Raw genomic sequence first — 26,831 nt, 5'->3', positions numbered from 1 at the left:
AGCCAAATCCTGACTGATGGCAATCCATTGTTGCCTTATTAGTGCTTGGAGTTGATCACAACTTGTCTTTTAAGGATTGACCACAGGTTCTCTATGGGATTAAAATCCACCTTGTCATGGATCCAAAATTTCAATGGAAAGGTACCGAAACACTTCAAAGTGAAATCGAAAAACAAACTGAAAATCAGGTAAAAAGTAACTTCGTTTGGAGTTCAAAAACTGCTTGCCAAAGTGAACTTTCCAGAAAAGTTTGCTACGGCTATGGTCAACACCTTTGTAATACCATTGATCTGTGGCGATTATGTAATTATGTAATGTGTTTGCTTGCAGTATATTACGGCAAACAAATTTCGTTTTACCCCTAAGCAAAGAATGAAAAAGAACCTCACCGTGAGTACATCAGCGGACCCCACTTTGAGAACCACTGCATTAACATACAGACTTCCAGTGTTGGGAAGGATACTTTCAAAACGTATTTCGTTACAGAATACATGTCCAAAAATGCCATTTGTAACGCATTCTGTTACATTACTCAATCTGAGAGAATACTTGGATTACTTCCAAATTGAATTGCCTTTCATAAGTCTAAGAATGTGGCCATCAAATCCTGCTTACTAAACAGGCCACAAATAACATGTAAGGGTGGCGCTGCCAATAAAGGACCGGCTGTTACAAAGAATCGGCAAAAGTAAGGATTATGAATATGTAAAATAAAGCAAGGAGATATTTTAATTATTAATTGATAAATAAGTATTTTCTTTGCCATTGTCGGCTGTTCACTTTAAAGTAAGGTTTTGTGCTTTCTGTTTGATGTCTCTGTGGTTTTCGCAGTGTAATTCACAGAATTACTATAATAAATTTTGCCATCTAAAAGTTAAACATTGTTTTGTGTCACGCATATTTATTTCCCTCACATTAAATATAAAATGCATGTGCAGACAGATATTTTTCTAATATCTGGACTCCTTTATTAAGGGAGTATAGATATATAAACAGACATTTCAATATATTGGTATTAAATGCATTTTCTGAGAATTTATATTTCAAGTTTTGACTGCAAATGTCACATCCATAACGCTGGAATTGCCCAATTTTAAAGAATTTATCTTAAACTAGTTTTGTGTGGTGTAGTGTAGGTCCATCTATTTTATAATGTTAACTTTAAAGAATAGCCTACTAATAGTAATTTGAAGATGAGGTAGCATTGGATCTGGACGGGAAGGATAACCAGGAGTTGGAAGGGGCGTGTTGCGATTCTGCCTTCTCACAGGTTTGTGGATCTGAGTGTCACGATTTTGGGTTCATATCGCATATCACTTTTAGCCCTGGTAGCTAGCTGATACAGCTAAAAAATAGCAAGGTGTTTCATACAAATTGCATCCAAATTGCGAGCACATTGTGGGGGGCGGCTTGAAGCACTATGCGGGCCGTATATTGCCCATGTAGTCTAGAGTCAATGTGACTTAAAACCACAACAAACAAACTTTGTGAAACACCAAAATTATTTCACTGGCAAAACCTTTGGCCACAACTGTAGTTAAAATATTTTGTTAAGATTTTTAAATTCTTTATGGTGGATTTAAACTTGCTGTTATTCCTACAAACACAACAAATCTGTCCACATCATTTCAAAACATATTTCCCCCGAAAATGTAGACACAAGCATGTAATTACACAGGTTCAGGCTCCAATTTAAAAAAAATGTATTTATAATATCTCTGCCAAGACAGCGAAACAAAGCATTCAAACCTCTTTGAACTAGTAGAACATATATTTAAATGTCCTTTATATGACTTCCAAAGCATCAGAAAAGCTGAGCTCTGACATCAGAAGGTTTTTACAGGAGGTTTTACAGTCATTGTTGGTTCAAATATGCCTCACACATGATTTTAAAACTGGATGACTAGCATAAACAAATCAAGCATTCACATCTGAAGATCTCTGTGCCTATGGTAAATACGGGAAAATGAAGACTGATGTAAATGCTATGAAACAAAATGCTGATATGATGAATGACGGACTAAATTAGTTTGAGTGGGGGTTAGATAATAATTTCTACTGCTAAATAAACACCCTGAAAAATGAATGCAAAAAAACACAAATCTCTCCCTCAAATGGAGTATAAACACCCTTATGCAAACTATTTCAAAAGCACATCTCAAAAAAAGTCTATAAACACTTCTGATGTCACAATTAGAGCAGTCAATGTCTAAATCAAACAGGAAAGAGAGCAACCTCAGTGTCCAGTACTCACGCAGACTTCCCCTCACTGTCAAGCTTGGTGGGACAGGCTCCTTTCTTCGACAGGAGAGTGGTGACTTTATCTGCCTCTCCATGCTCCACTGCACTGAGGAGACGCTCATCGTTCTTGTTCCATTCATGGACCTAAAGAAATTTTGAAAACATTTAAAAACAGCTCACAGATAAAGCACTGCAAGATCAGATTGACAAAGACTATTGAAACTTTCGACAATATGTGTGTAACCTATTAGGTCCAAAGGATGACAAAGGTAGATATAAATCAAAGTTCAGTTCGTTAAACAAAGGAAATAGGAAACTCTAAGATAGCAAAAGCAACTTACCAGCATGTGTAACACGCATACACAAACAAAACCAAACAATGAATGAGATCTTAAAAGGAACTTAAATACAGAGGTTAATTATGAACAGAATACAAACGAGTGTGATTGATAGTGAATGTCCTTGGTCACAAATGTTGGCAGGAAAATAGAAGAAAGGGCAACACGTGACTGAAGAGAAACAGTCCATGAAAGTCCATGAAAATGAAACTAAACAGATATTATTATTAGACATAATATTATCTATACAAAGTTTTAGGATTTTGATAAATTTAAAAATATCTAAATAATATTTTCACTATTTCTAGGTCACTAAATCAAATTTAATAACAACCTTGAGCTCAAGGTCTGATATTAAAGGGAGATAAAAATATTATTGAGATTTGTGTGAAACAATTGATAAATTATTGATTGCTAGTAAAATAATTTGTAGTGCTGGGCATTAATTTGGACTCACTCTTGATTCCATTCCAAAATCAATTAATTTGAAATTTATACATATATATATATATATATATATATATATATATATATATATATATATATCAGTTACAGAACTGGTACATTTTTCTCAAATGTAAATGATACAGGGTTATGTTATGTTTCATTGTGTTTTTGTTCATGTTCCTATGTTTCCTTTCAATTTAGTTCAGTTCTCATTTCTATAATTAATACATTCTCCTTGGGATCACACATCAACAGAAAACAGCACAGACTAAAAGATCATTTTTATGTTCTTCTAAAAGATCCATTCAAACTGAGAAATCGATATTGTCAGCCCAGCCCTGATAATTTGTAATGAGAAAAAATATATATTATACTGTATGTGATGGCATTTTACATTTTAAAGACAAAGATTTTTCTGGTGGTCTCAGAATTTGGGCTCTACTGTATGTAGCCTCGAACTATCACAGTAACAAGGGACTTACAATAATAATAATAAAAAAAACCCAGAAATGTGCATCTTTGTAAGCGTTCTCACAAAGCCATATCTTTACACCACAAAAAAGGGTTTATGGGAGCTGTTAAAACACCACTGTTTTTTTTTTTTTCACTTTAATAGATGAAGCCAATTTGGTCTTGTAACTGTGAAATAAAATTTTTATTTTATATAAAGAGCAAATTGTTCCAAGTTCAGGATTAACATCAGCTAACAGCATATTTTTTCTCTCTCTTTAAAATATAATAATGGCAATCAATCAGCTTTCTCCATTTGTCTTCATCCATGACCTTTGAAAAATGTATACTTATAATTCAAACTCAGAGTGTTGCTTTTACACACTCAAAGAGAGGTTGAGCGGAGAAAGTCTAAAAGAGAGATTGGATCAATCACAGAAGCTGCTGTTAGTATGACTAAAAGGGGAGTAAAAGAAAAAGACACTAAAATAACCGAAAAGGACTAAAAGTAATGCCTCCTTCAAATTTTGAGCATGAAAAAATTAATGATGCAATGACACCACAAGCTACAGGATCAGTCTTTGTGGCTGAATGAAGTTATCTTATTGAAATGAGGGCTGGCAATGCATATTATCAAACAAGAAAAATGCATTGGAAATCATTTGCACAGGCTGCTCCAGACATTTACTCTATATTATTGCATTGTGGAATTGTTGTGCTAATAGTTAATTTATATGCTGACAATTGCAGATCCATACAAAGGAACAATTTCACCTGCAATTTCACCTGCAATTAAGAGGCATCTCAAGGAAAATGAACCGCCTGTGGCATGAATCACATTATTTCCCAACAGTTCTTCTGAAACCTCTCAGAAACCACAGGAACTGATTTCGTAACAAGGGCATATTCACAACTGAGATTCAACTGCAGACAAATCTAGTTAAAATGTGTCTTTGTTGTTGTGCATAGCAGTGAAACCATGCCCAATTGCTGAACATTGCAAAACAGAGCATCTGTTTGAAGACCTCTTTAAAATTATAAATGCAAGACAATAAATAATTCTTAGAAGTCCACAGATAAAGAGTTCTGAACAAACCAAAATTCAATTGCTCTAAATGTAATCTAAGCAGTGAGCTGAAAGCAGACCGCAGAGGTCAGTTGGGGAAACACAGAGGCCACAACTTAAGTCTGTCACTATTTTTAAAATGCAGTGTAATATTACACAAGCCACAGTAAGCCCAGCACTATTTTGGGAGCTGTTTGACTTTAGCCTACTATCTGCAATGAGCTGAGCTGATGCTATTTAAAGTCAACTCATGAAACAAATGAACATCTTTTGTAAATAAAAAAAAAAAAAGGACATTTGTAATGAATTAGCCTCCTGGCCTCCCCAGGGTGCTCAAACATTAACACACATACAAATATGTGTGGGTCTTTAACATTCCCTCTGATGCTGGAGAAAAATCAGAATACATGATGTTCTTTCTATTTAGTAAGAACAATTACAGAAAATCTAGTTTAAAATGTGTGGTTCTTATTAATGTACTATTATATTGGTCTCAAATGGTTTTGAAAAAAAATATATGTAATTTTCAAGAAAAGTTAATTTATTCAATATATTTTACAAGATAAAACCATTTAATGTCAAAAATGTTGGGGGAGTCGAACCACATGACATTTTGCAAACTGAAATAACAAAAAAAAAAAGTGTATACATTAGGGGTGTAATAGTTCCTGGTTATAAACAAAAACAAAAATTGTATCCGAACCATACCATTCCTCTCCCAGAAGGCAGAGCTGGGCCCTCATTAAATTATGGAAAAACTGTTAAAAAATAAATAAAATAGGCATCTTTTGTGGGGAAAAAAAAATCTATTATTTGAGTTCCATTTGTTTTCTTCCTAATTGCCCTTGAAGGTCAAGGCCTTCGAAATGTCCTAAACAAATATTTTAAAAAAGGTGGTGACGGTGAAGCTGGAATGCAAGTAAAGTCAGCATAGAGCAAGGTAAGAAATGGCGCAGCCAACGTTTATGAGTGTTGTCAAAGACCCGGTACTTCGGTACCAAGTCGGTACAAATTTTTTTTTAAACTTCACGCCACGGTACCAGGTTTTCTCAAACCCAGTACTTGATGCGAATGCATCCCCGAAGCGCGTGCAGTTGCGTCCTCTTCATAAAAGTGCTGAGACATTACGGCCAGCTGTGCTGCTGATGTGGTGGCTGTAAATCCACTTGTTGATAAGAAAGGAGGAAGGAGCCACATATGGAAATATTTTGGATATTAGCTCATAATAGTGACGCGGTGCACTCGTTTTTTACAGGCGCGCAAGGTTATTGTTGCACAGCAACGACAGACACCACGGGAGAGCAAGCGCTTGTGGAGAAAGCGGTGTGAACTGCGCTCTCCATGATGATGAGGAAGAATTAGCAAATAATTCACTGATTTCTAGCCCTTGCATTATATATTTATGGAGATGAGAAATAAAAAGCCGGATGAAATGCATCGCTGTCGGCATATAATGGGCCAGATCCGAGTCTATTTTTGCTGTGCTGCACATGCTTAATTAAAAGTGAAAGCACACTTTTGATGGACAAAAAAATAATATGATTTCACACAAAAAGTGGCCAAAATACACAGATTTTGTCTACTGTGTTTTAACAACTGCAGTAGGCTATGTCAGAAAAGAAAAGGAAGACATTTATAGAAAATATACCCATTTAAACGTGTTTTTATTATTCAGTTTGACTGGGGGGGGCAAGGGGAACAGGAGAGGAAGAGCAGAGGAGGGGAACAGGAGAGGAAGAGCAAAAGCTTCCGCGAGGCACACTCGCAAGGTCTCTCACTCTCTCCCTCTCTGCCTATGTATGTTATGCGCGCAGTATGTTCTATCTCGCTCTAGATTCCGGGAGATTTTAACTAATTTGCGGCCATCAGGGAGACGCTATCAATATGCTGGAGACTTACGGAACTTCCGGGAGACTTGGGATGTCTGTAACTTTAAACAGTCAAATTATGTCTAAGTGACAGCAGTCTAATATTCCTGCTGCTGTCTGTGTCTTTTGTTGTTTGATCAACATTAAACAATACTCGGTATCAGCTCCGATACTGCCATTCTTGGCCCGGAGTGGGTATCGGTCAGACGAGGCCGATCCAAATCTGATATTGCGCGTATACTATTCTGTTATTGTTAAGCCCCACAAAAGCATTATAAAGCACCAAAAAGTTTTTGTGCACTCTATTATAAGTGTCCTGAAGCCATTCTATAGTATAATGTGAGATAGAAATAAATATTTAAGTCACTAAATTCAAGATCACATAAACTCTTCCCTTCACTGCTGCTGTCAGTCATTCTCCATTCAGCATTCAAACAGCGCGTCACGTTCGGTTTCTTGGTATCGGATCGGTTCTGAAAAAAAAACCGGTATCGGTGCATCCCTAATTAAAAACAAAGAAATCCCTCACAGCCCCTGACTGTTTGTAACTTGAATATGGATTAATCTTTATTTAATTTATATAGTGAGGATTAAATGCAGTGTTATTTTACATTTGATTCCTTGATCAATTTCTGTACCTGAAACCTACAGTAAGACCTAGCAGAATAAAATAACACTTATTGTCTTTGTATATTTCCTGTATTCTATTTATTTGTGCTATTGCTTGTAATTTAATTAATTGTTCTTTTTTTTATTTGACAGTAGTTCTTTTTTCCCTTGACATAGCTCATATCGAACTGTATCGAAAACCCATGACCCTAAAACATGATACAAACTGAACAGTGAGCAATTTGAACTGTTACTCCAGCCTTCAGTGTCACATGATCCTTCATAAAGGAATCTTTGACAAATAGAAAGTTCACAAGAACAGCATTCATTTGAAATAAAAAAAATTATCAGAATGTAAGAGTCTTTATGATCAATTTAAAAGCATCCTTTCTTGCTGGGTAAAATTTCTTTAAAAAATACTGACCCCATACAACTGTGTTGGGTTGGTAAACAACACATTGCAAAAAATAATCATAATTTTCAAATTTTATAACATGTCCATTCTAACGGACAGCTGGACTTCAATGTTCTGGATTGGGAACAGTTTTACATTGATATATTCTGAATGACCTTGTCATCAATGTACTGCTGGAAGTACTGGAGTGGGCTTCGCTCCAGTCTCTACGGCTCAATACAGATTCATCCCGTGTAATCACACACGCTTCCAATACAGGCATGAACCTTAGGAGAAAGACAAAGCACACAGTCAATGCAATAAAATGCTGAAGTGTTGCCTGAACCTAGAATGTGTGTTTGATTATTTGTTTAATTTTGTAAAAAAAAAAAAAAAAAAAAAAAATATATATATATATATATATATATATATATTTCCCAGAATACTTCTCTGTAGTTAATCATTTTTGGGGTCAATGAGACCCCAGAAAAGTAATATTAATCCAGTAAATGAAGATGAAATAGACTACCATTATTTTATGTTGAGGTAGAGTTATCTCTCATCTCTTAAAGAATCAATGCTGCATCAGAAGCTCGGTCAGTTTCACATGTAAATGATGGGGGGAGCTTCACAATTATATATATATACACATACACAGACACACAAAAAAATATATAAAAAGGGATGTTACATGACTGGCATTAAACCAATATTGCAAAGGACCGCACAAAACAAACATCACTCCTAGTCTGATGCCATAACCAATATGATAAATAGGCTTTTAATCCACTGTTAAGTGTGAATAAAAGAACAAACATAAGGTTTCTCAGCTATAAAAAGATGTTAAAATTCAAAAATAAATTTTAAACATCAAGCAACAGACTGGAGAAGTGGAGATCTCCTTTTGGTCATGGTGGGCCTTTACAAAAACAGGAAACACTTAACATTATCTCAAAAGGGCCTGTTGGACTAAATAACCAGTAGAAACCATTACCTCCACCCATCGTTCAGTGTAAGCATTAAACTTTTATCTGATAAAGGTCCTCTTAAGTCGTGCAATATTTAGAACCAGAGGCAAGACAAGTGGTTCAGATCAAACGGTTTTCATGTTGAATTTGTGTTATGTGTTCATAAACTAAATAGGACAGAACATGGCAATTTCATTAATTACTGGTAGACGTTGAGAATCAATGGACATAAAGCATATTTCTATAGCACATTGTATAATTTCATTGCCTGACTTCATCATGCTCATATTCTAGTCAGAATGCGAGTCTGATACTGCTCCATAGGGCTTTGATTATGAGGCGTGTCTTAATCGAACCAGGGGGAAAAAAAACCCTGCACTCAATTGGATAGACCTACAACCAATCAGAGCACCGCTGAGCTACGCATAGTTGTCAACAGAACTGCAGAACTGCACGCACACTGGAAGTAGTAGCAAAATAATGAGTGTTGGTTCTTTTACTTGGTCCTCCATGAGTGCGACCAAAGAAAAAACCACAACGACCACAGGGTTTTCATTGCGTCCCATCTTCTTAGCGACCATCGGAGCCAGCTGATAAATTCAACTTTTGCCGAATCCCGTAGGAAGGACGGCAAACGCATCTTTCCGATCAACAAATGCCTTTTAACATGAATGCGCGGTCAATTTCATTTACAACAGACGCAATAGCAGAATCTATATATCAATTCTCCAGCTGCAGTCATCTGAGGGAAACCAGTTCAACCCAAGCACTCTTTATAAAGTGATGATCACGTAACTGCAGATCATCTGTCCATCATCGTACAAAGCCCGCCATGGCAATTTGCTTGGCCCGACCATTTCTGAACCATAATTACTCCAGTCCAGACCGAACTTCCGACCTAAAAAGGTTGTGGGCCTGACACCACTACTAAACCTAACCATGCATATCATATGCACGTAACAACTCATTTTCGAGTATAAATTGCACGACAAACGTGTTACAGAGACGCATTTAGTGTATTCGGGTTGTAGGTTGAGATAAGACACATTGGCTTTGCATTTTAAAAAAACTAGGAGCGCATAATATCTTTTAACTTTTTGGATGGCTATTGGTCAACTTTCCTCTTTAGACTCTTTGATAGTGCCATTTTCTTTCACCAGCTTAAATGTTAACATCACCCTATACACAACATAATAGCGTGCCTCCAGGCCAGCCCGCAAACAATAAAAAAAACAGTTTAGTATGCGAGGAATTCTTAGTTAGTTAGACTCCATTGTTTAACAAACAAAATAAAATTATACACATATTTATTATTCACAATATGGAAAGAGGAAATAAAACATAGTTTGTTAAGAGCATGACTCAATAATGCCATTAATGGGCTTATTCAAGTCCTTTTTTTATTTTTTGAGTTATTTTTATCCATTCCGAATCTCCCACATGTGTGTTTTGGCAAGGCGGGATGTGTTGCAAGATGCCGCAATATATCGGGAGACATGCGAGTCAGACATGATTTTGACCCCCTCATTAAGTTTTGTTTTGTAAAAAGCCTTTCTAAAAATTTAATTTCGTTTTGTATCATTTGTATCTTATTTTTAATCAATGTTTTATCAACCAATTGCCTGGATTACAATGCTCGTGAACTGGAGCTCTTCATAAATGAACCGAAACTCAGCGTTAAAACTGCCTCACAGACACGATAAATATATAGAAAGCTTAAAAATGTATAATGTCAAAACGAAAAGAACCCTGACTACTCTGCTAATGTAATCCATATGATAAATGCATTTCAAATATTCAGGATTTAACACAGAGTAATCGCTCACTAAGAGTTACAAAGGGCACTATACCAGTCTGTCACAGGCAATTCTAGATGCATTTTTAATCAACTATTTTCCTAAATTGTCCATTGACTATGTTCTGGCCCGCCATCTAGTGTCAAAACTATTTTTTGGCCCCTTGCCAACTTTACTTGCCAACCCCTGCTCTATCCTATACTGCCTGTACATATACTGTAAGTCAAATGGATCAAACACTACAAACCATATCCATGTGAACCAGACATTGACTTTCAAACTAATGGATTCTCAAATTCGAAAGTGGCAGCAGAGAACCTTGAAAACAGCTGGACTATGACCTCTTTTATCAAACTCGCCTCTGTTCAAGCCTGGCACTGGGTGTGTTCTCAGTTTGAACAATCACACTCACACTTCTAAAATTTGGACATCTTCTCTTTCTAGGATTCCTGAGATATTAAGCTCAGAGCAGTTTGGTGAATCCTCGGAAAAGCACATTCCTTCGGGAGAATGTTTAAACCTCAGAATCACTCTATTACTTCTTATTATTGTTACATTGTGGATAATCACAAGATCCAAAAAGCATCAATGTCCACAAATACTTAATAAAAAAGCGAAAAGATTTAGCTTTTGCCAAGTAAATGTCATAAAATACGGCAATTTTCTTATTTCCAGAGGTTTGTTGCACTTTGTTGCAGGTTTGCACTTATCCCAGGTTTACACCCAGATACCGTAAAGGTCTAGTGACACACAACACACTACTGTTCAAACATTTGGGGTCAGTACCAAGATTTAAGATAAGAAGTATCATATGCTCACCAGATCGGCTAGATTTATTTAAACAAAAATACAGTAAAGTTCAAAAAGAATAAGAAATATTATGAAACATTATCACAATTCAAAATAACTGCTTTCTATGTGAATGTTTTAAATAATTTTTTCATCAGACATTCCTCTAGCCTTTAGTGTCATATAATCCTTCAGAAATCATTCTAATATGCAGAACTACTGCTCAAACATTTCTTATTATCAGTGTTGTTGAAAACATTTGTGCTGCGTAATATTTTTGAGGAAACTATGATATTTTCAGGATTCATTGATGAATAGAAATTTCAAAAGAATAGGAAGTTCAAACGGACAGCATTTAGTTGAAATGGAAATCAAATTATAAATGTAATTTTGCTTTTTGATCAATTTAATACATCCTTGCTGAATGAAAGTATTTATTTCTTATAAGATTTTTACTGACATCAATTTTTTAAATGGTAGTGTAAATTACTAATATATGTTAGTGTGTGTTACTAAAAGTTAGCGTAAAGCACTAATAATTTGATTAAATCTGTCGAATCTTGAATTGAAAAATCTATTTGTACATAAAAATTTTGTAAGGAATTTCAAAATTGACAGCATTTAAAAGTACAAAGACAAAATAGTACAAAATTTGACAATCAGTTATAAAATATTATTGGCTTATCTGTATTGGCTAGAGTTCTAATATTGTAAGCTCTGCAATTGCTGAAAAAAAAAACGTATTAGGATATTGAGATATTAATCAATGACTGACTTAATTTTTGTCCTGCCAGCCAGCCTGCACCAGCGGTCCCAGTTCAGGAGGGTGAAAGTACACTAAAGACAATCTACCTCTTAATCTCATTATTAGATTTTCAGCCATGTGTGGCATATTGATAAAACCCCAGTGAATAAGGAAGAGCTTGAGGGGTTGAAACGGAAGGCTCTGGATATCTATTCAAAAGATCTGTACAAAAGACATCCAGATAGAACTGCTGAGAGAAAACCCTTGGAATAAATTCATGCAAATGGTTGGTGCAGATAAACAACAGCTGTTAAGGCCACTATGGTATTCCCTAAAGCTTGTTTTCACACATATTGAGATGTTCTTAAAATCTGGTTTTTGAACCGTTCCCCAACCCCCCACTCACTAAAAGCATGCATAGTCCACTAACCAAGTGCCTCTTCTATAAAGAGCAAAGAGTCTTTTTGAGGGAAACTTTTACACTGTGTACAAAATAAATGCCTCCTTATGTTTAACAAAGTTCAGAAGCGAATGTACTATGGAAGTTCAGAGATTTCTGTAATAACTGCATCTATTTTACCAGAAACTGTTATAGAAGGAGTCCATCTGTGGACTAGCCTCTAAATAAATACCAGAGCTGTTGTCTAGGTGTGATCTAAAGCAGACCTGAGTAATATGGGGGGCAAGTATCTATAGCTCTGTGAAATAATTGTGATGTTATGACTACCAGTAACTTCTAACGCCAACCATATGAACCTTTTGTGAAAAACAATGCACTTTTTTTACTAAACTACATCTGCAACTGCTTAAACAATTGCAGAATGTATTAGTTTGAATAGATACGAGGATTAAAATACAGAAACCACATGACTTGTTTGAGATTCTGCGAACAAGACTTAAAATAGACCTTCTGTACCTAACTTTGAACACTCATTTTCACATTCCACCAAACTCTGAAGTCATCCGCTCAAAAAGAATGTGCTTTTTAATCCCTTGAACTTGGATTGGGTCCCGTGCCAAATCTCTTGGAGGAACTCTAGATAATTTGCCTCTGAAAAGAGATTAAACAGGGTGTTGGAAGATGGAAGTGAAAGTTTAGATGGCATGAGGACTCTGAAAAGTTTATATTATATTTATTTATATTACATATAAAAAATGTTATACTGTACAAGTTACTTCACATTATATAGAATTCAATCCCAGAACTTCTAGACTAGAGGAGGGCAACTCTGGCCCTAGAGATCCACTTTCCTGCAGAGTTTAGCTCCATAACAAAGTTATGTATTAATTTGAGTGAAATGGATTTCAATTTCTAATGGTAAATATTTATAGCATAATTGCATTTGAATTTTAATTTTATCTTCTTGACTTTAGTTCCCCACCAAGTCTGGCATAGTAATGCCACTGGAATCTGTCCTGATGAAAAACATAAAGGTTGTACCTGTGTAGGATAACTCTTCATTACGAATTTGTGGTTCAGTGGACACGATTAATTGCACTTTTTTTTATTGCATCGATGTTTAGACCTGTTGTGATCGTCAGTAAATCAATTAATCGCACAATAAAAACAATTATCTCGATATTTTTTTTCCGGTCACGATAATTTACATTTGCATGCTTGTTTGTTTTCCTCATCTCTCACCCTCTATCTCGCTCTCTCGCTCTCTACCTCTCTCTCTGTACCAAAGAGACTGGATTTTTTCTCTCTCTCGCTCTATCTCCTTGCTACCTCTCATCTCTACACTAAAGAGACTGGATGACATTGACAACTCTCGGTTCCTTAGCGTGAACTAGAGCTTAGATTAGCCACTTTCCGACCAAGTAGTTACAGGAACTTAGTTATAGGAACTGTCCACTTCTAAACAGTTCTAAGAACTACTCTCCCCCAAACTCGGTTTTGCTGCTTGCGTTCGTACTGGCCAACTGGCCATAGTAACTGGTAGGAGGGGTAACGCAAGCACGGCGACAGTCTTGCGGCCACATACTGTACAACAAACCAGCATGGAGGAGGCTATTGCAATGTTAATAACGGAGAACGAACTGCGGCGTTTAAAGATTATGCTTGAGTTCTGTACAGAGACACAGAAGACGAAGGCTCCAGCGTAATATGATATTAAGTAATATGATGGAAGAAGATAAAAGAGCCGAGCGCAGGAGGCAAACAAAACGACGGGTAAGTTTAGCTAGCATTAGCAATTGGCTGGTTGAATGCGTTATGTTTGTCTTAATCCTCGTTGTAATGTTTTGCAAAAACACACAGCGTATGGCAGACAGCACACTACAAGTTCCGTGTTGACAGTGGGCATGACTTATAAGTTGAAACAATCAACGTAGACCTAGGGAAAGGGAACTAAAAAAAGTCCTTGCTCTAGACTAGGTACTGAAAGAGTTATAGGAACTACGGTCTGAGGAAATAAAAAATCCCCAATTTAGTCCGGTCGGAACACAAGAAAAAAAGGGTTATAGGAACGTTAGGTTCTAGGAACTGCAAAAGTCCCTCCGGTCGGAAAGCGGCTATTATCTGCCTGAGCCCGAACTTGACCCGACACTATCCTCTAGCCGGGCCGGCCCTTGATCTAGAGACGTGCACTCCCAATGCAATAGTGCAGCGCGGCACTAGATTTGATGGCCGAAAATGATGATGGTCTGTGTGTGCGTGTTGCGGGAGGATAAAACGATTCGCGGGACTCCCGCAAACTAGAAATATCTATGAATAAAACGTTTAAAAAGTAATAGATTTCATCTGTTGCAGAAAAGCAACAATTTCAACTAAAACAAAATAGAAACGATTAACAGGCCAGAGTTTCTATTCATAACATGTTTGCAGCGTTGAGCAATGTAGCCAATCACAGACATATGTGTTGATTTCTTGAAAGCAATAGCCAATCAGACGTATTCAAGATAGACTCCCCTCAAAACAGACATTTTGTTCATTGCTGAATTCTGTATGTTGACAAATCCTCGAGTTATAAAAAACAAGTGTGGATATTATGAAAGATTCATTGTGCAGTCAGCTTCATTGATAATAACAGAGATGTTTGAGATTGCGATGAACTCTCAGCTTTTTAGGAATATTTAAGGGAGGGCACTTTGCACGCATTCAGTCATGCCAGTGGTTTGCGTGTTAATGCTTTAATAACAAATAATTGTTCATAGGGTAGGGTCGGGTTTAGCCATTTTATTTATTGTTTTTGGTATTTATTCAAGTGCCTTTTGTTAACAGAGACTGAGAGTCCATTGCTTTTATTTTTTGGTTATTTTGTTAATTTATTCTGGATATTTAAAATGTTTTCAATTTAAAAAAAAAATGTTTTTCCAGGTATACCTGCATTATTATGCCATTATCATTAATTTAGATGTAAATGGTCTCAGAACGACAATTTTATCGTTTATCGCAATAATTTCTTGGACAAATTATCGCGTCCAACAAAATGTGTTATTGTGACAGGCCTATTGTTGTTTTTAATCCCTCACCCGAAATTCAGGCCCCGAGTAGTCTCAATGCACCAGTTTGGGGAGCCAGGCATGTTTGAAACATCCTGACAGCTAATTCCTCAACCTGTAAAGCCTATCATACATCACCACAACAACTGTTACTGAGATAACTCAAGCCTACAGAAGTCTTAAGTCACTGAGGAGATACAGATGGGCCATCTTATACTATCAGGACTGCACTTTATCAAACCACAATTGCATGCAGGAAAAACAAAGGCAAATGAAAATTGGAGTCTGGGATAGATGTATTAGGCTGGGGGGATGTAATATGTAGACCAGAAGGGATGTGAACCAAAAGGACTGAGGTTAAAGGGAAGGGGGGGTGTTGGGGCTAGATTTGCTAATCTCTATGAGCCGGGCAGCTGGGTCTGAGCAAGTACAGAAACCCCCGTCTTAAAGCGGATACCTGCTGTGCCCATTCTCATCCGCTTTACAGCACTGCTGCCAGATTCACTCTGATTGGTCATCTGGGGCTTTTTCTGAGGTTATCTGATTGTGTCCTGGACCAAATGGATGAGAGCTGTAAACATGATTGGTCAATGAAATATGAACTGAAAACAGAAATGGTATGGGGGTCAGTTGTTTGACTAGACAATGACCAGACATGTACAGTCAGTTAAAATAAACCTCACTTTCACTGATGTTGTTTTTAGCAGTCATTTTGATTTTAATGTTTGGCTGGCACATCTAAAGATAAGAAATTAATACACACCTGGCACTGTCAATAGAAGGTGCTATTTATAAAGCAAACTACTTTTGGAAAGACTACGAGATGGTTAGCCTAGACCGTGATCCACTCCCTTTAAGGTTGGAATTAAGCAGCAACGACTGCCTGCATGAAATGTGTCGGTCTATGACAGAGGATAGAAAGGAATTAGCGGTCGGGCAGTCTGCTACAGCCAAGCAAATACAGTTAAACACAGAGAAGAAATGGGGAAGGGATGCTACATGCGTGCACTGCGAATACTTATACAGGGCCTGTGAAATAGCGTAGACTCCGATTCAACCCACAAAATAAATATTGCACAGGAGACGTTTGTCTTTGCCATTTGAGGTTATACAATGTAATGAAGGGTTGTGTGTTTTACCCTCACATGGCAGAGACCCTGTTTCTAAATCCCCTGGCAGCCATATCTTACTGATGAGGTAATTCCACAAAAGCACAGCTAGCCTTATCACAATCCTGCCTCCCTCCTCAACCGCTTTAACCTCGGCACGGGACACATCGGATTCTTCTCAGAATGGACGCACTGACCTAAGGTGAAACCAAAATACCATTAACAACATTATGATGCCATTAATCCACATTTTTCTGTTGACTTTATGGGAAGAGTAAAATGAGTCTTTATCTCCCACAGACAAGAGAGATTTTACTGAGGGTTTCATCATGTTGAAGGTTACAGTTAATGGGGTAAAGGGCAAGGACACTAATTAAGAGCCATGGACATGACTATGTTCCAGATGAGAGAAATCCGGTCTGCTGGGAGTCTTCTCATGAACTGAGATTCTTGAGAGAACAGGCTTGGACGAGAAAAAGAAATTAACTATTATGTTTCTTAACACATTTAGATTTACATTAACATTTTGACCTGATCGTTAATGTGAGCCACACAATGTTTGCTAAAATTATGGACTCTATAGACCTTATGTAGCCCCGCCCCTTTTCAGCGTTGCGCTCGTTGTATTTTGACTTCCGGTCTGTATTTCCACAGCGATCTTGCATAGGTATGAATGAACTGCTCGTAAAAAAAAAAAATCCTGTTCGACATTTGTTAAGTCATGCTTTACAATGCTTATGATAACTTTTGTTAACTCTACAATAAGTAAATCCACTTCATCAGCTAATTACTCCTCGACAGCGATGACATAGAAACATTTACAGAACCGGAAGTTCAAAGACAATATTCTAAAGATGACGGCGCCCACGTTTCTCTGGTGCATAAGGTCTATAACGTTACAGTATTGTGACTAGGCATGCTACAATACCGGTGATACACAGTGTTTAACCACACACCGATTAAATCACTTGTCCACCCCTGCCCACTGTCATTTTGATTTTATAGTAATATAATTATTTAGTTCAGTTAGAGAGCATTACATAACAATTAAAAACTGAATACATCAACTTAATTCAGCGTGAGCCAAACGAGTGTCGCAGGACAGATCAGCAGCAGGAGTCAGATTTCATTGATCACGTCATGAGAGTGAGGAGAGCTCACAGACAAGAAGCTGGCGTAAGATTTGGTTCAAGATTCAAACCAAAATTGGATTTAAACCCAATGCTAATAGTTCCCTGCATAGCATGGTGTATGCCATGCTTATTCGTTTTGTTAATAAAAGTTCTGTTTAATAGTTATAAGTTTGTTGTACTGTTTTGATGTGGTTTTCATTAAGAAGAACAATGAACCCAGCATTCAAGCAATTGCCACCCCAAAATTGCTGTTAATTCGATATAAAATGCACACAGCCACAGGGCTTTCATTAGCAATTTAAAAGCAAGGTGGAAAAAAGGGGAAAACTCCAACAGATTGTACTACATAGGTTATTATTAAATTCAGTAACTTTTTATATAAAATGGTTAGTTTCAGTCAGTCTTGATTCTGATTGGTCAATAGCTGTGTTTTATTCACGATAAAACACGGCCGCTTCACCCAAAGATTCTAACTATTACTACACAACACCCCTAGCAACCACTCTTCGCAACTTAAACACGTTCACATTGATATTGTTCACTGAAGCTTAAAGAGTAGAGTAATGTGAGAGATTGAGTAAGTGAGTGTACCTGCATTTACAGTAGATATAGCATTTTCCTTCAGGTCAGTCATCAGTTTCAATGTCCGCAGCGATATCCAGTCCTTAACATAACATTTAAGGGGTTTTACAATAAATAAAGAAAACAAACAAGATACCACTTTCTGCCGTCTCAATTTCCTTTACGTTAACTTTTTGTTTTAGCGTGTCACAAAAACGAACCGAAACACTTATTACTTGTCTACTTATCTTTTGATGATTGTTGGTAACCAGTTTTGGTGACTATTGGCTTTCTCCAAATATTTAATTTAAAGATCCACAGAACATATTTAAGGCTGGGTTGTGGAGTTGGGTTTAGTTTTTGGCAGTTTCTTTTTGTACCGTTTCTTTCTGATTTCTTATGCTTTTGCAGTCTCCAACAAATTATCAAGAATCTTCATGAGGCTGGGTTGGAAAGCCACACTTGAAAGTTCATCTGATCTAAAGCGAAAATGACACATTCATGCTAAATAAGGATCATCTAGGCAATTTTCAGTTCCATTTCCTGTATATTCGTGTAGATAGGCCTTAATCTAGATAAAGGTCCATATAACATGAACAGCCAGCAAATTACCAATGCAATTTTCAAATCTACAAAACTGTCTGTTAAGCAATTAACAGTGCATTTAGCCCACAATGTGCACTTAAATGTTATCAACAATTTGTGATACAACTTTTCCATTGCATCACTGAAATAAAGGTAACAACTTTGTTAAATGAGATTAAATATGAAAAACAGGAACCATGTGAACTACATTACAAAATAATGTTATTTGATTAAAAGCTTGTTAGAGACAAGCTAATAAATAAAGAGTAACATCAGTAATGTCAGCAGCAGTCTGCAAAACATCAACTTATATATCTAGATGCTAACATGGGAAAAGAACCCCAAGTAGGAGTGGAGGTTTTCCAAATTCTCAATGACTTAATCAGACCCAAAGTGAGTCAATCCTTAATCAGATAAAAGGCAGTTCTTATCATGTAAACATAGCAAATGTATGTGTCTGCTATTGATTTGTGAGCACAAAAGGTCTATTCCTGCAAGTGAATGACAAAAGTCAATAGTGCCACTAACCTACTGAGAGGCAATAAACCTGGTCTACAACAAGCTGTTTTTAATGCCATGTGCCTTACACATAAGGACTGGAATTTCATGCAAATATGAGCAAGAAGCAAGAAAAAGCTTTTTATGATCCTCTCAAACATGCCACAAATCCCAATAAATGTAATAATAGCACAATCTCTCACTCTTTGTTATGCAATATGTTGGGGTACACTGGAATGGTTCAAATGGGACTACTAACACATGAAGTGCTGGTAGAGTAACATCACATATTACAAGAACTTGGCAACAAGACACTCTTGTAAAAGTATTTATCCTGGCAGTTCTGATCTCCTGTTTTGCACAAGAATGAAAGCCTGGCCTTACATGAAAATTCCTGTACGGTTCTGGACTGACACACAAAACCCAAAATAGAACCAGGAGGATATGTACTTTCTCTTGTTCTCTCTTGATTAGTTCTTTCCCAGAAAACACCCTGTATGGCAAAGTACTGAAACAAGACTTTTGATTGGTGAATGCACTGGTTACATCTGATACAAGCAGAAGTGATGAAAAAACGCACACAAAAACAAAACTTAAAGAGGAAGATTCCTTTTTTTGAATAAAAATATTTTTCTATATAAAAAGTGAGTAACAACCAAATGGCTGGACTACACATTGGAAACCATTCTATGGTTCCCAATGCCACATCTTGCACAAAGACGGACAGATTTCTCTATAAATTATGTTTAAGTATTATTTCTAAGCAACCACCACATTGCTGTGCAAGCAAACGCCCACCAATTATGAAAGATAAAAATGCATGATTTAGCCTCCATACAAGTAGAAAATCAAAATAATGAGCTGTGAATGTGGCGATGGCAAGCTTGCGCTTAACAACATTCCGTGCAAATGTTTAAAATGCCACTGTGACCATGTGCTGGCAGAAAGTATATTAAAACTCAGCTTAGTTCTGTGGTTTGATGATCACGTAGAATTTCACAGTAATCTCTATCCGCTGACTCAGCCCAAGTGGCAACAGTTTGGCAAGCCAAAACATGAAATTATAAGCAATAGCGTTTCATTCGTGCACATTCCTATGCTTCAGCCTGAGACTGATGTTGTTCTATAATAGGCTTAGAAATGATTGCTGAATCACATCTGGTGGCAGGAAGCTCCTCTGAGGAGTGTTTTTTTTTTTTCATTCTTTCTTCAGGAGTGCAGAAGTTCTCAGCCTTAAAATTATACTCCCAGTTATGACTCAGTCATCATAATAAAGCTGCAGACATGTCTGATCCTGAGACATTCACTCATCATGCAGTCTAGAACATTCACAGAAGGGGACTATGAAACTTTACCTCAGAATCCAAATGAATTAAAATACTTCATTAATTCATGGAGGGACTGTTTATATGATTCCCAAAACCAGCACAAAACCATTCAGTTCGCAAACCAGCTGAAAGTACACTAGGTCATACTTACATCACTCTTCCTAAACTTTGCCTTCAGGCTCTTCATATTAGTCCATTCAGATTTTAACAGACCCCAAGACACCTGAATAAAATCAGACTTTAGTTAGTCATACACATACTCCAAAGCAATGTGTTGCTCAATACGGCGGAAAGGATCATGTCAGCAGCACTGTTATTAATGGCAAAACTAGGACCAAGCTTTTGGAGGCAAAACAGGCTGGATCAAGTTACAGTGGCATTAGTACTGAATCTAATGCATGTTCACTGTGCACATTTTACTATGTCAGAGTATTTTGCAGTTCCTTCCAGACACTTCCGTCCAGACACTCTATAAACTCCATAAATACACATAAACTGGGGTCACTGATATTCTTGGATCTTCCTGAAGAGTCTCCACGGGAAAGTGAAAAGTTTAGATGGAGTGTTCAGAAAGACTCCAACTAGATAAGAAAAGCAAACAGGACTGACCGCGCGCTTCACTAAGGAACAATGGCAACATTGTGCGCAACTAACGTTATAGCTGACAGGAATGATCATTGTAAACAACACTGGCATGTAGCCTACATGTAACATTGAAGCGAAATTACAACTGTTTTATTTGTCAGCGTAAAGTCTGAAATGTTTCGTTCAGCAGAGTTCCATTTGGAATAGCAAAACATTGGAAGGAAAAGATACACGGGAAAAGAGTGTTTAGATTTCTGCACTTACCCACTTTGCAAAAGTTAAGCCGCACACACAGACCTCAGGGGTTTGTTGCTGCTAACACACTTTTCCGAGTGGTGATAAGTGATTCATATACCATTTAGTGCAATTTGGACTCGTAAATATTAGGGGGGAAATGCGGAAAATACGAGCAGAGGGCTAAAGGGGAGAAACCAGGAGCAAAGTTATTCACCGACAACAATCCATTCAAGTGGCGCTCGCGTTGCCTCTGATTGTTCCCCGGGCAGATAGAGTGACGTCACCACCAATGTGTCCTCGTGACTACCGAGCTTGACTCTTACCTTACTGTAACAACACGAGACATGTTTTATTATTCCCCTCCCAGAATGTTTACCACGCTAGAAATATTGATCACCAAAATATCTATGTCACTTAATAATAATATAAAAATAATCATGTCACCTAGGATGTCCACAGGCTTTTTAAATTTCTCTCTATAATAAATTAAAAAAATTAATAAAAAATAACTGCCAGGAAATTTAGGCTAATTAACAATTCTAATTAATTACTAATTATTACTAATTATAATTAGTAATCTAATTACTAATTATTTAACTAAGTTTATTTATTTTTTACATCGTGTTTGTTCTGTGAGTAGCCTATACCCAATAACTTGTCATTATGTAACCAGTCAGCATTTGAACATTTTAATTCAAAACAAATTTGTTGCGTTAGGGAATCCTTCAGTAGCCTAAGTAGGATACTGAAAAATGTCATCAAAGGTAGGTTAATAGTAGGATAGGCCAACCATTAGCTACATCACACGCGTTTGAGTTCATTCAGATCGAATAGGGCATAAGATAAATAGCTATTCTTAATTTTTAAAGATATAAACTGTTCATTTTTATACGAATATTATTTTACGGTAACTTAGGCCTACCGTTGTAACAAACGAAACCATTTTATTCTATCCGGGGAAAGTATTGCGTCAGTAAGCGCTCGAGAGCATATATATCTTTATGATGATGTGGCTATAAATAAGCAAGAAGTTGTGAGCGATATGCAATAGCCTACTTTCCACTGTGACCATAAAAGTGTCCTCGGGGTCTGAACTCTGAAGCCAAACGTGCTGATTTGATATGGTGACCTATCCGGTTCAGCAGAGCTGGGGAAGGGCGCCGCGAGGTGGACACGTCCAACGATTTTAGTAGCTACCGTTGCCTATACTAAACACTAAAGTCCATGTAAAATGCCAAAAATAAATAAATAAATAAATAAAAATGGCTTGATAGTTTATAGTATAAATAGACCATGGCATCAAATCGAACTATTTGGCCCACATGAGGAAGAAAATTTGGTCTTGACAGACTGAGTGTTTGCTGTTTCTTTTCAAATAAACCTCTAGGGACAAATAAAAGGCTTGTTTTATAATCACTGCTGTAATATCAAGCACATTCATGCTTCATTATGTAGTTTTGGCTTTCACTGTAATACAAGTTGACAGTAGGACTAATAGATTGACAAGCTTGCCCTTTAATTTCCTCAGAGCTGCTGCAATATATCTGTGGTGATGCAGCACCAGAACAAAAAATAACACCAATCCCATGCTTGTCTCTTTGGTTAGTGGTGGATCTGTGCCCTTGGTGGTCCATTGCCACAAGCGGCAGAGACAATACATTTAAATTTACCTACAAATTATATCATGATAAAACATTCATTATGAGAATATGAAAAGCAACACAGCCCAAGGATACAGACAAATTTGCAACACAAGTTTATATTTTCCTTTCGGAAAAAAATAAAAATAAAATAAAATATATAGTAGGCTATTTTTTATAGTAGGCTAATTTATTTATTTTTCAGCAAGGATTAAATTGGTCAAAAGGTTTCTTTTTCAAATAAATTCCGTTTTAAACTTTCTATTAAAATCAATAAAAAATATATATCATGGGTTCCACAGAAATATAAGCAGCACAACTGTTTTTAACAATTGATAATAATAATTTCTTAATCACCAAATTGTAAAATTATTTAATAATATTACTGTTTTTTTTTTTTTACTGTTTATTATCAAATAAATGCAGCCTTGGTGAGCATTAGAGAGTAGAAACGTCTTTCAAAAAACATAAAACATATAAACCGAAACATATTTAAAACACATTGAAATTGATGAAAAATATAGTATGTTATAACATACAAAAAGAGAAAACTTTTTTTTTTCATCCAACAAACAAGGTAACTAATACATTTTATCATTTTATAACATTTAAAAGACATGACAACTTGAGCTACAATAAAATGGAATCTTTAGTACAATCTCCACGACATGACAGTGTGGATAACAAGTATCGGATAACCTTCAGAACAATAGTCACAGGTAGAATATGAACGTAACACGCATATTGCAATATACACAGATCACATGGGACACAATTACAGGCAGTAAACAATACAGCATACTATGCATAGTATGAGTACTTATAGGAAAAAGAAAATGCAATAACCACAGTTCACATATTCACCTCTTCGCAGACGTAGTAGGCTACACAGTTCGCAGAAGTAATATACAGTAACAGTTTGTGACTAGCAATCCAGTATCCAGTAGTGTAAATGGAATTATAATAAACATTGAAAGGTGCAGCCTGTCCCCCTTATTAATCTTCATTGTCAACCAAGGACTAGAACATTTGTACAGCCACACAGAATAATACCAAATGGCCTACACAGTACAGAACCATGTGTTTCTGCATATTCATTGAAACAAGGATCTGGCGGTTTATCATGTTCTCCCCACACTCATCCTTGTGGCCAATATACTGGTTTATCTCCTCATTCAGTGGCTAAATAAAGATTTGGATTTAAGGTAGGTTTGGAGGTGACACTCCTAACCTCACTTAACTGAAGATTTCAGTGAGCTGGCACTGTACGGGAACAGCTACTGTATATGTCACAAACCAAATAGGATAATGCTCAGCTTTTCATCATAAAATGTTTCCGGCTAAATATATCTCATGAAGGCTCCCACTATTAAATGGGGTTATGATTTTCATTGGTGCTGACAACGTGTCCACTGATCACGCAGTTCTCTGTAGTAAATATGTCAGTAATGATAAATCTCACTGCTTTCCCCATCATGAATAATATATTGCACACAAACGTAAAACAGTATTTTTATATGCATGCCAAAAACTCAAGTGGTAGACATGCACCACTCCTACATTAATTACAGTTTAGGATAAAAAAATGAATTATAACTGATGAAAGAAGTGAAGACAAAACAACAATGAAAGACAAATGAGGTCATCAGTAACTAGTGTCAGCTTGGATTACGTTTTGGAGAATGGTTCCTGCACTGAGTTAAAAGTGTAAAGAAATCACATGTGCCAGGGAAGGATCACTGCATTTACTGTAAATAAACTCATCTCTCAGAGTGAATCTTCTCTAAAACGAGTTAATGCTTGATAATTGAATTTATCTGTCCAGGAGGGGGTAGTACTGTTCTGTTATAACTACTAAATTTCACTCCAACCTTCTGGCATCCTCTCTCCACTCATCCTTCTGCTTAGAGCAGATTTGAAGAGGGTCTTTCATTAAACGCTTTCAACGAAATACCCTTGAATGCTATCCACTTTAAGCTCAAACCTGGCAGTGAGCACAGGCACATAAGCACACAAAATATTCGGAATACATTGACAGGACTTGTGGCCCCACTTATACTGATTAAAGTCCTTATAATACAACATCCACAGCAAATCAATATTATCAACCCAATAGGCTGCTACATAATTACACAAATACTGTGTCATTTTACATTCAGTTAATTGGTATGACATAAGAATTTCATATTAGCTAGTGAATCTTTTTTTTTTTTTTTTTTTTTACTGATTTCCATGGGGTCTAATATCTGTTGGACACATTTTCAGATGCAACCTTGGCTGCCTTCCAAATCACATATTTCCCATACTAGCCATATAGGCGAAAAACAGTGTTTGGCAAAAGAAGTATGGCAAAATTTACAGTACTCATAGTAGGCAGAAAGTGCCCATGATGACTTATGAAGTGTGCATTCGATGGACGCTTTACTATCCCATGAGACTACAGAAAGAGGTCACATGATTTGTAAAAGGCTGAGCTGAACTAATGCCGGTAGGTCACATGATAATGAATTGTGAATTGCAAATGATTTTTCTTTTTTGGACTATCAACGCATCATAGCATATTTTAGTAGCCTACACTTGGTGCAATGATACCTTTCCAGCCCATTCTCACCCCCAAGGCATCACCTATCTGACACCTTGGGAAGCATTTTCACCATGCTTCAATATCTGACGCTTTAGGCACCCTTTAGCGTCAGTGAGATGATACCCTAGGATCGCGTGTAACCCTACCCTACCCCTACACTTACCCCAGACCTACTACTGATGGTTTTCCTTTGGCGTCAGATAGATGATGCCGTAGGATCGCGTCATATAACTGACGCTAAAGGGCGCCTAAAGCGTCGAATAGGCCTATTGAAGCATGGTCAAAAGGTGACGCCTTGGGGTGAGAATGCGTTGTTTCTTCACCTTAATATTTCAAAGACTAAGGAACTGTTTTTTTAGCTTCTCCAAAACACTGATCCATGGTTCCAGTATTGTCATTAATGGAGAGATGGTTGAAAGGATGGTGCATTTTAGATATCTTGGCATTACATTGGATAAATATCACAACTTCAATATGCACACTCTATTAACAAGTGCTAGAACAAGTGACAGTATCTGAAACTTACTAACATCTTACATAACATCTGTCTGTTCAGCCTATAGTCTTCTGCTTCTTCTGTCTCAAAGTATTAATGAGCTAGTTCTTATTTATGGTGCAATATGTTTCTTTCATATTTGCTAACAGCACTTTTGGTTTTTCTACCCCTAATATCAGACTGTGTCATTTCACATACGTTTCGAAAGGAACGTCCAATTTTAAATAATCCATTCCAGACCACCCACTTTATCTGTGTTTCATTCCCCTTCCTTCTGGCCGCAGGTACCCATGTCCAAAAAGGCCAGCTATATAATAGAAGTTTTGTTCCTTATATATTTTTGCATAGAAATGAGCCATTGATTTGTCATCCATGCTCTCGCATTTTGTATGATCTGTTTGTTTGTTGTTGTTGTTTCTCCAATATGTCTATGATCACCCACTGGAGTGTCCTTGAGAGCCACCAGAGGGCACTCCACACCAGACTATTGTCATTCCCTCACAAACTACATTTCCCATAACTCACTGACCGGACTCCTCATCCATTATCACATTCACCTGTGTCTCATTATCTTGTTTTTTTGTTTTTTCATCTTTATTTAATAAGAAATATAATTTACAGACCAAAATCTACAGAAACTCTACATGCTTATACATTCATGCTCACATTCATACCACAGAACATACCTGAGAAAAGAAAAAAAAAGGTTTTAACACTTTTACAAAATATAATACGACAGAAGAATAAATATGATATGAAAAAGATAGGAAAAACTACAAGATTTCATAAAATTAATTCAGCTTTTCCAAAAGAAGATGAGACCTTATAACATTCTTAAAGTGATCTAAAAACAAGCTTGATGATGTTTTGTTTTAAAAATATTTTTTTTCCTATTAATAAAATGGTATTTAACAAAAGAA

At 36.7% G+C, this 26,831-nt stretch overlaps 1 protein-coding gene across 12 annotated transcripts in view; it reads right to left on the bottom strand.

Moving 5' to 3' along the window:
- Nucleotides 1–21,486, bottom strand: part of rai14 (retinoic acid induced 14) — a 44,639-nt gene extending 23,153 nt beyond the window's left edge. For 6 of the 12 annotated variants that reach the window (XM_089123547.1, XM_089123548.1, XM_089123552.1 and 3 more), the window contains exons 1-4: nucleotides 21,219–21,486; nucleotides 20,521–20,592; nucleotides 7,590–7,700; nucleotides 2,236–2,385 (exon numbers count right to left, since the gene is read on the bottom strand). In XM_089123547.1, the coding sequence (XP_088979673.1) occupies nucleotides 2,236–2,385; nucleotides 7,590–7,700; nucleotides 20,521–20,522 (263 nt within the window). In that variant the 5' untranslated portion in view covers nucleotides 20,523–20,592; nucleotides 21,219–21,486. Of the gene's footprint in view, nucleotides 1–2,235; nucleotides 2,386–2,582; nucleotides 2,686–7,589; nucleotides 7,701–20,520; nucleotides 20,593–21,218 lie in introns of those variants that run through there. The other 6 variants (XM_089123549.1, XM_089123551.1, XM_039688184.2 and 3 more) reach the window with 5 other exon arrangements.
- Between the last annotated feature and the right edge of the window lie 5,345 nt (nucleotides 21,487–26,831).

Source organism: Pimephales promelas, chromosome 19 (genome assembly GCF_988280905.1).
Source record: "Pimephales promelas chromosome 19, fPimPro1.hap1.1, whole genome shotgun sequence".
Taxonomy (NCBI): Eukaryota; Metazoa; Chordata; class Actinopteri; order Cypriniformes; family Leuciscidae; genus Pimephales; species Pimephales promelas.
The sequence above is the reverse complement of the archived record's forward strand: the minus strand, read 5'-3'. Positions and strand labels throughout refer to the sequence as shown.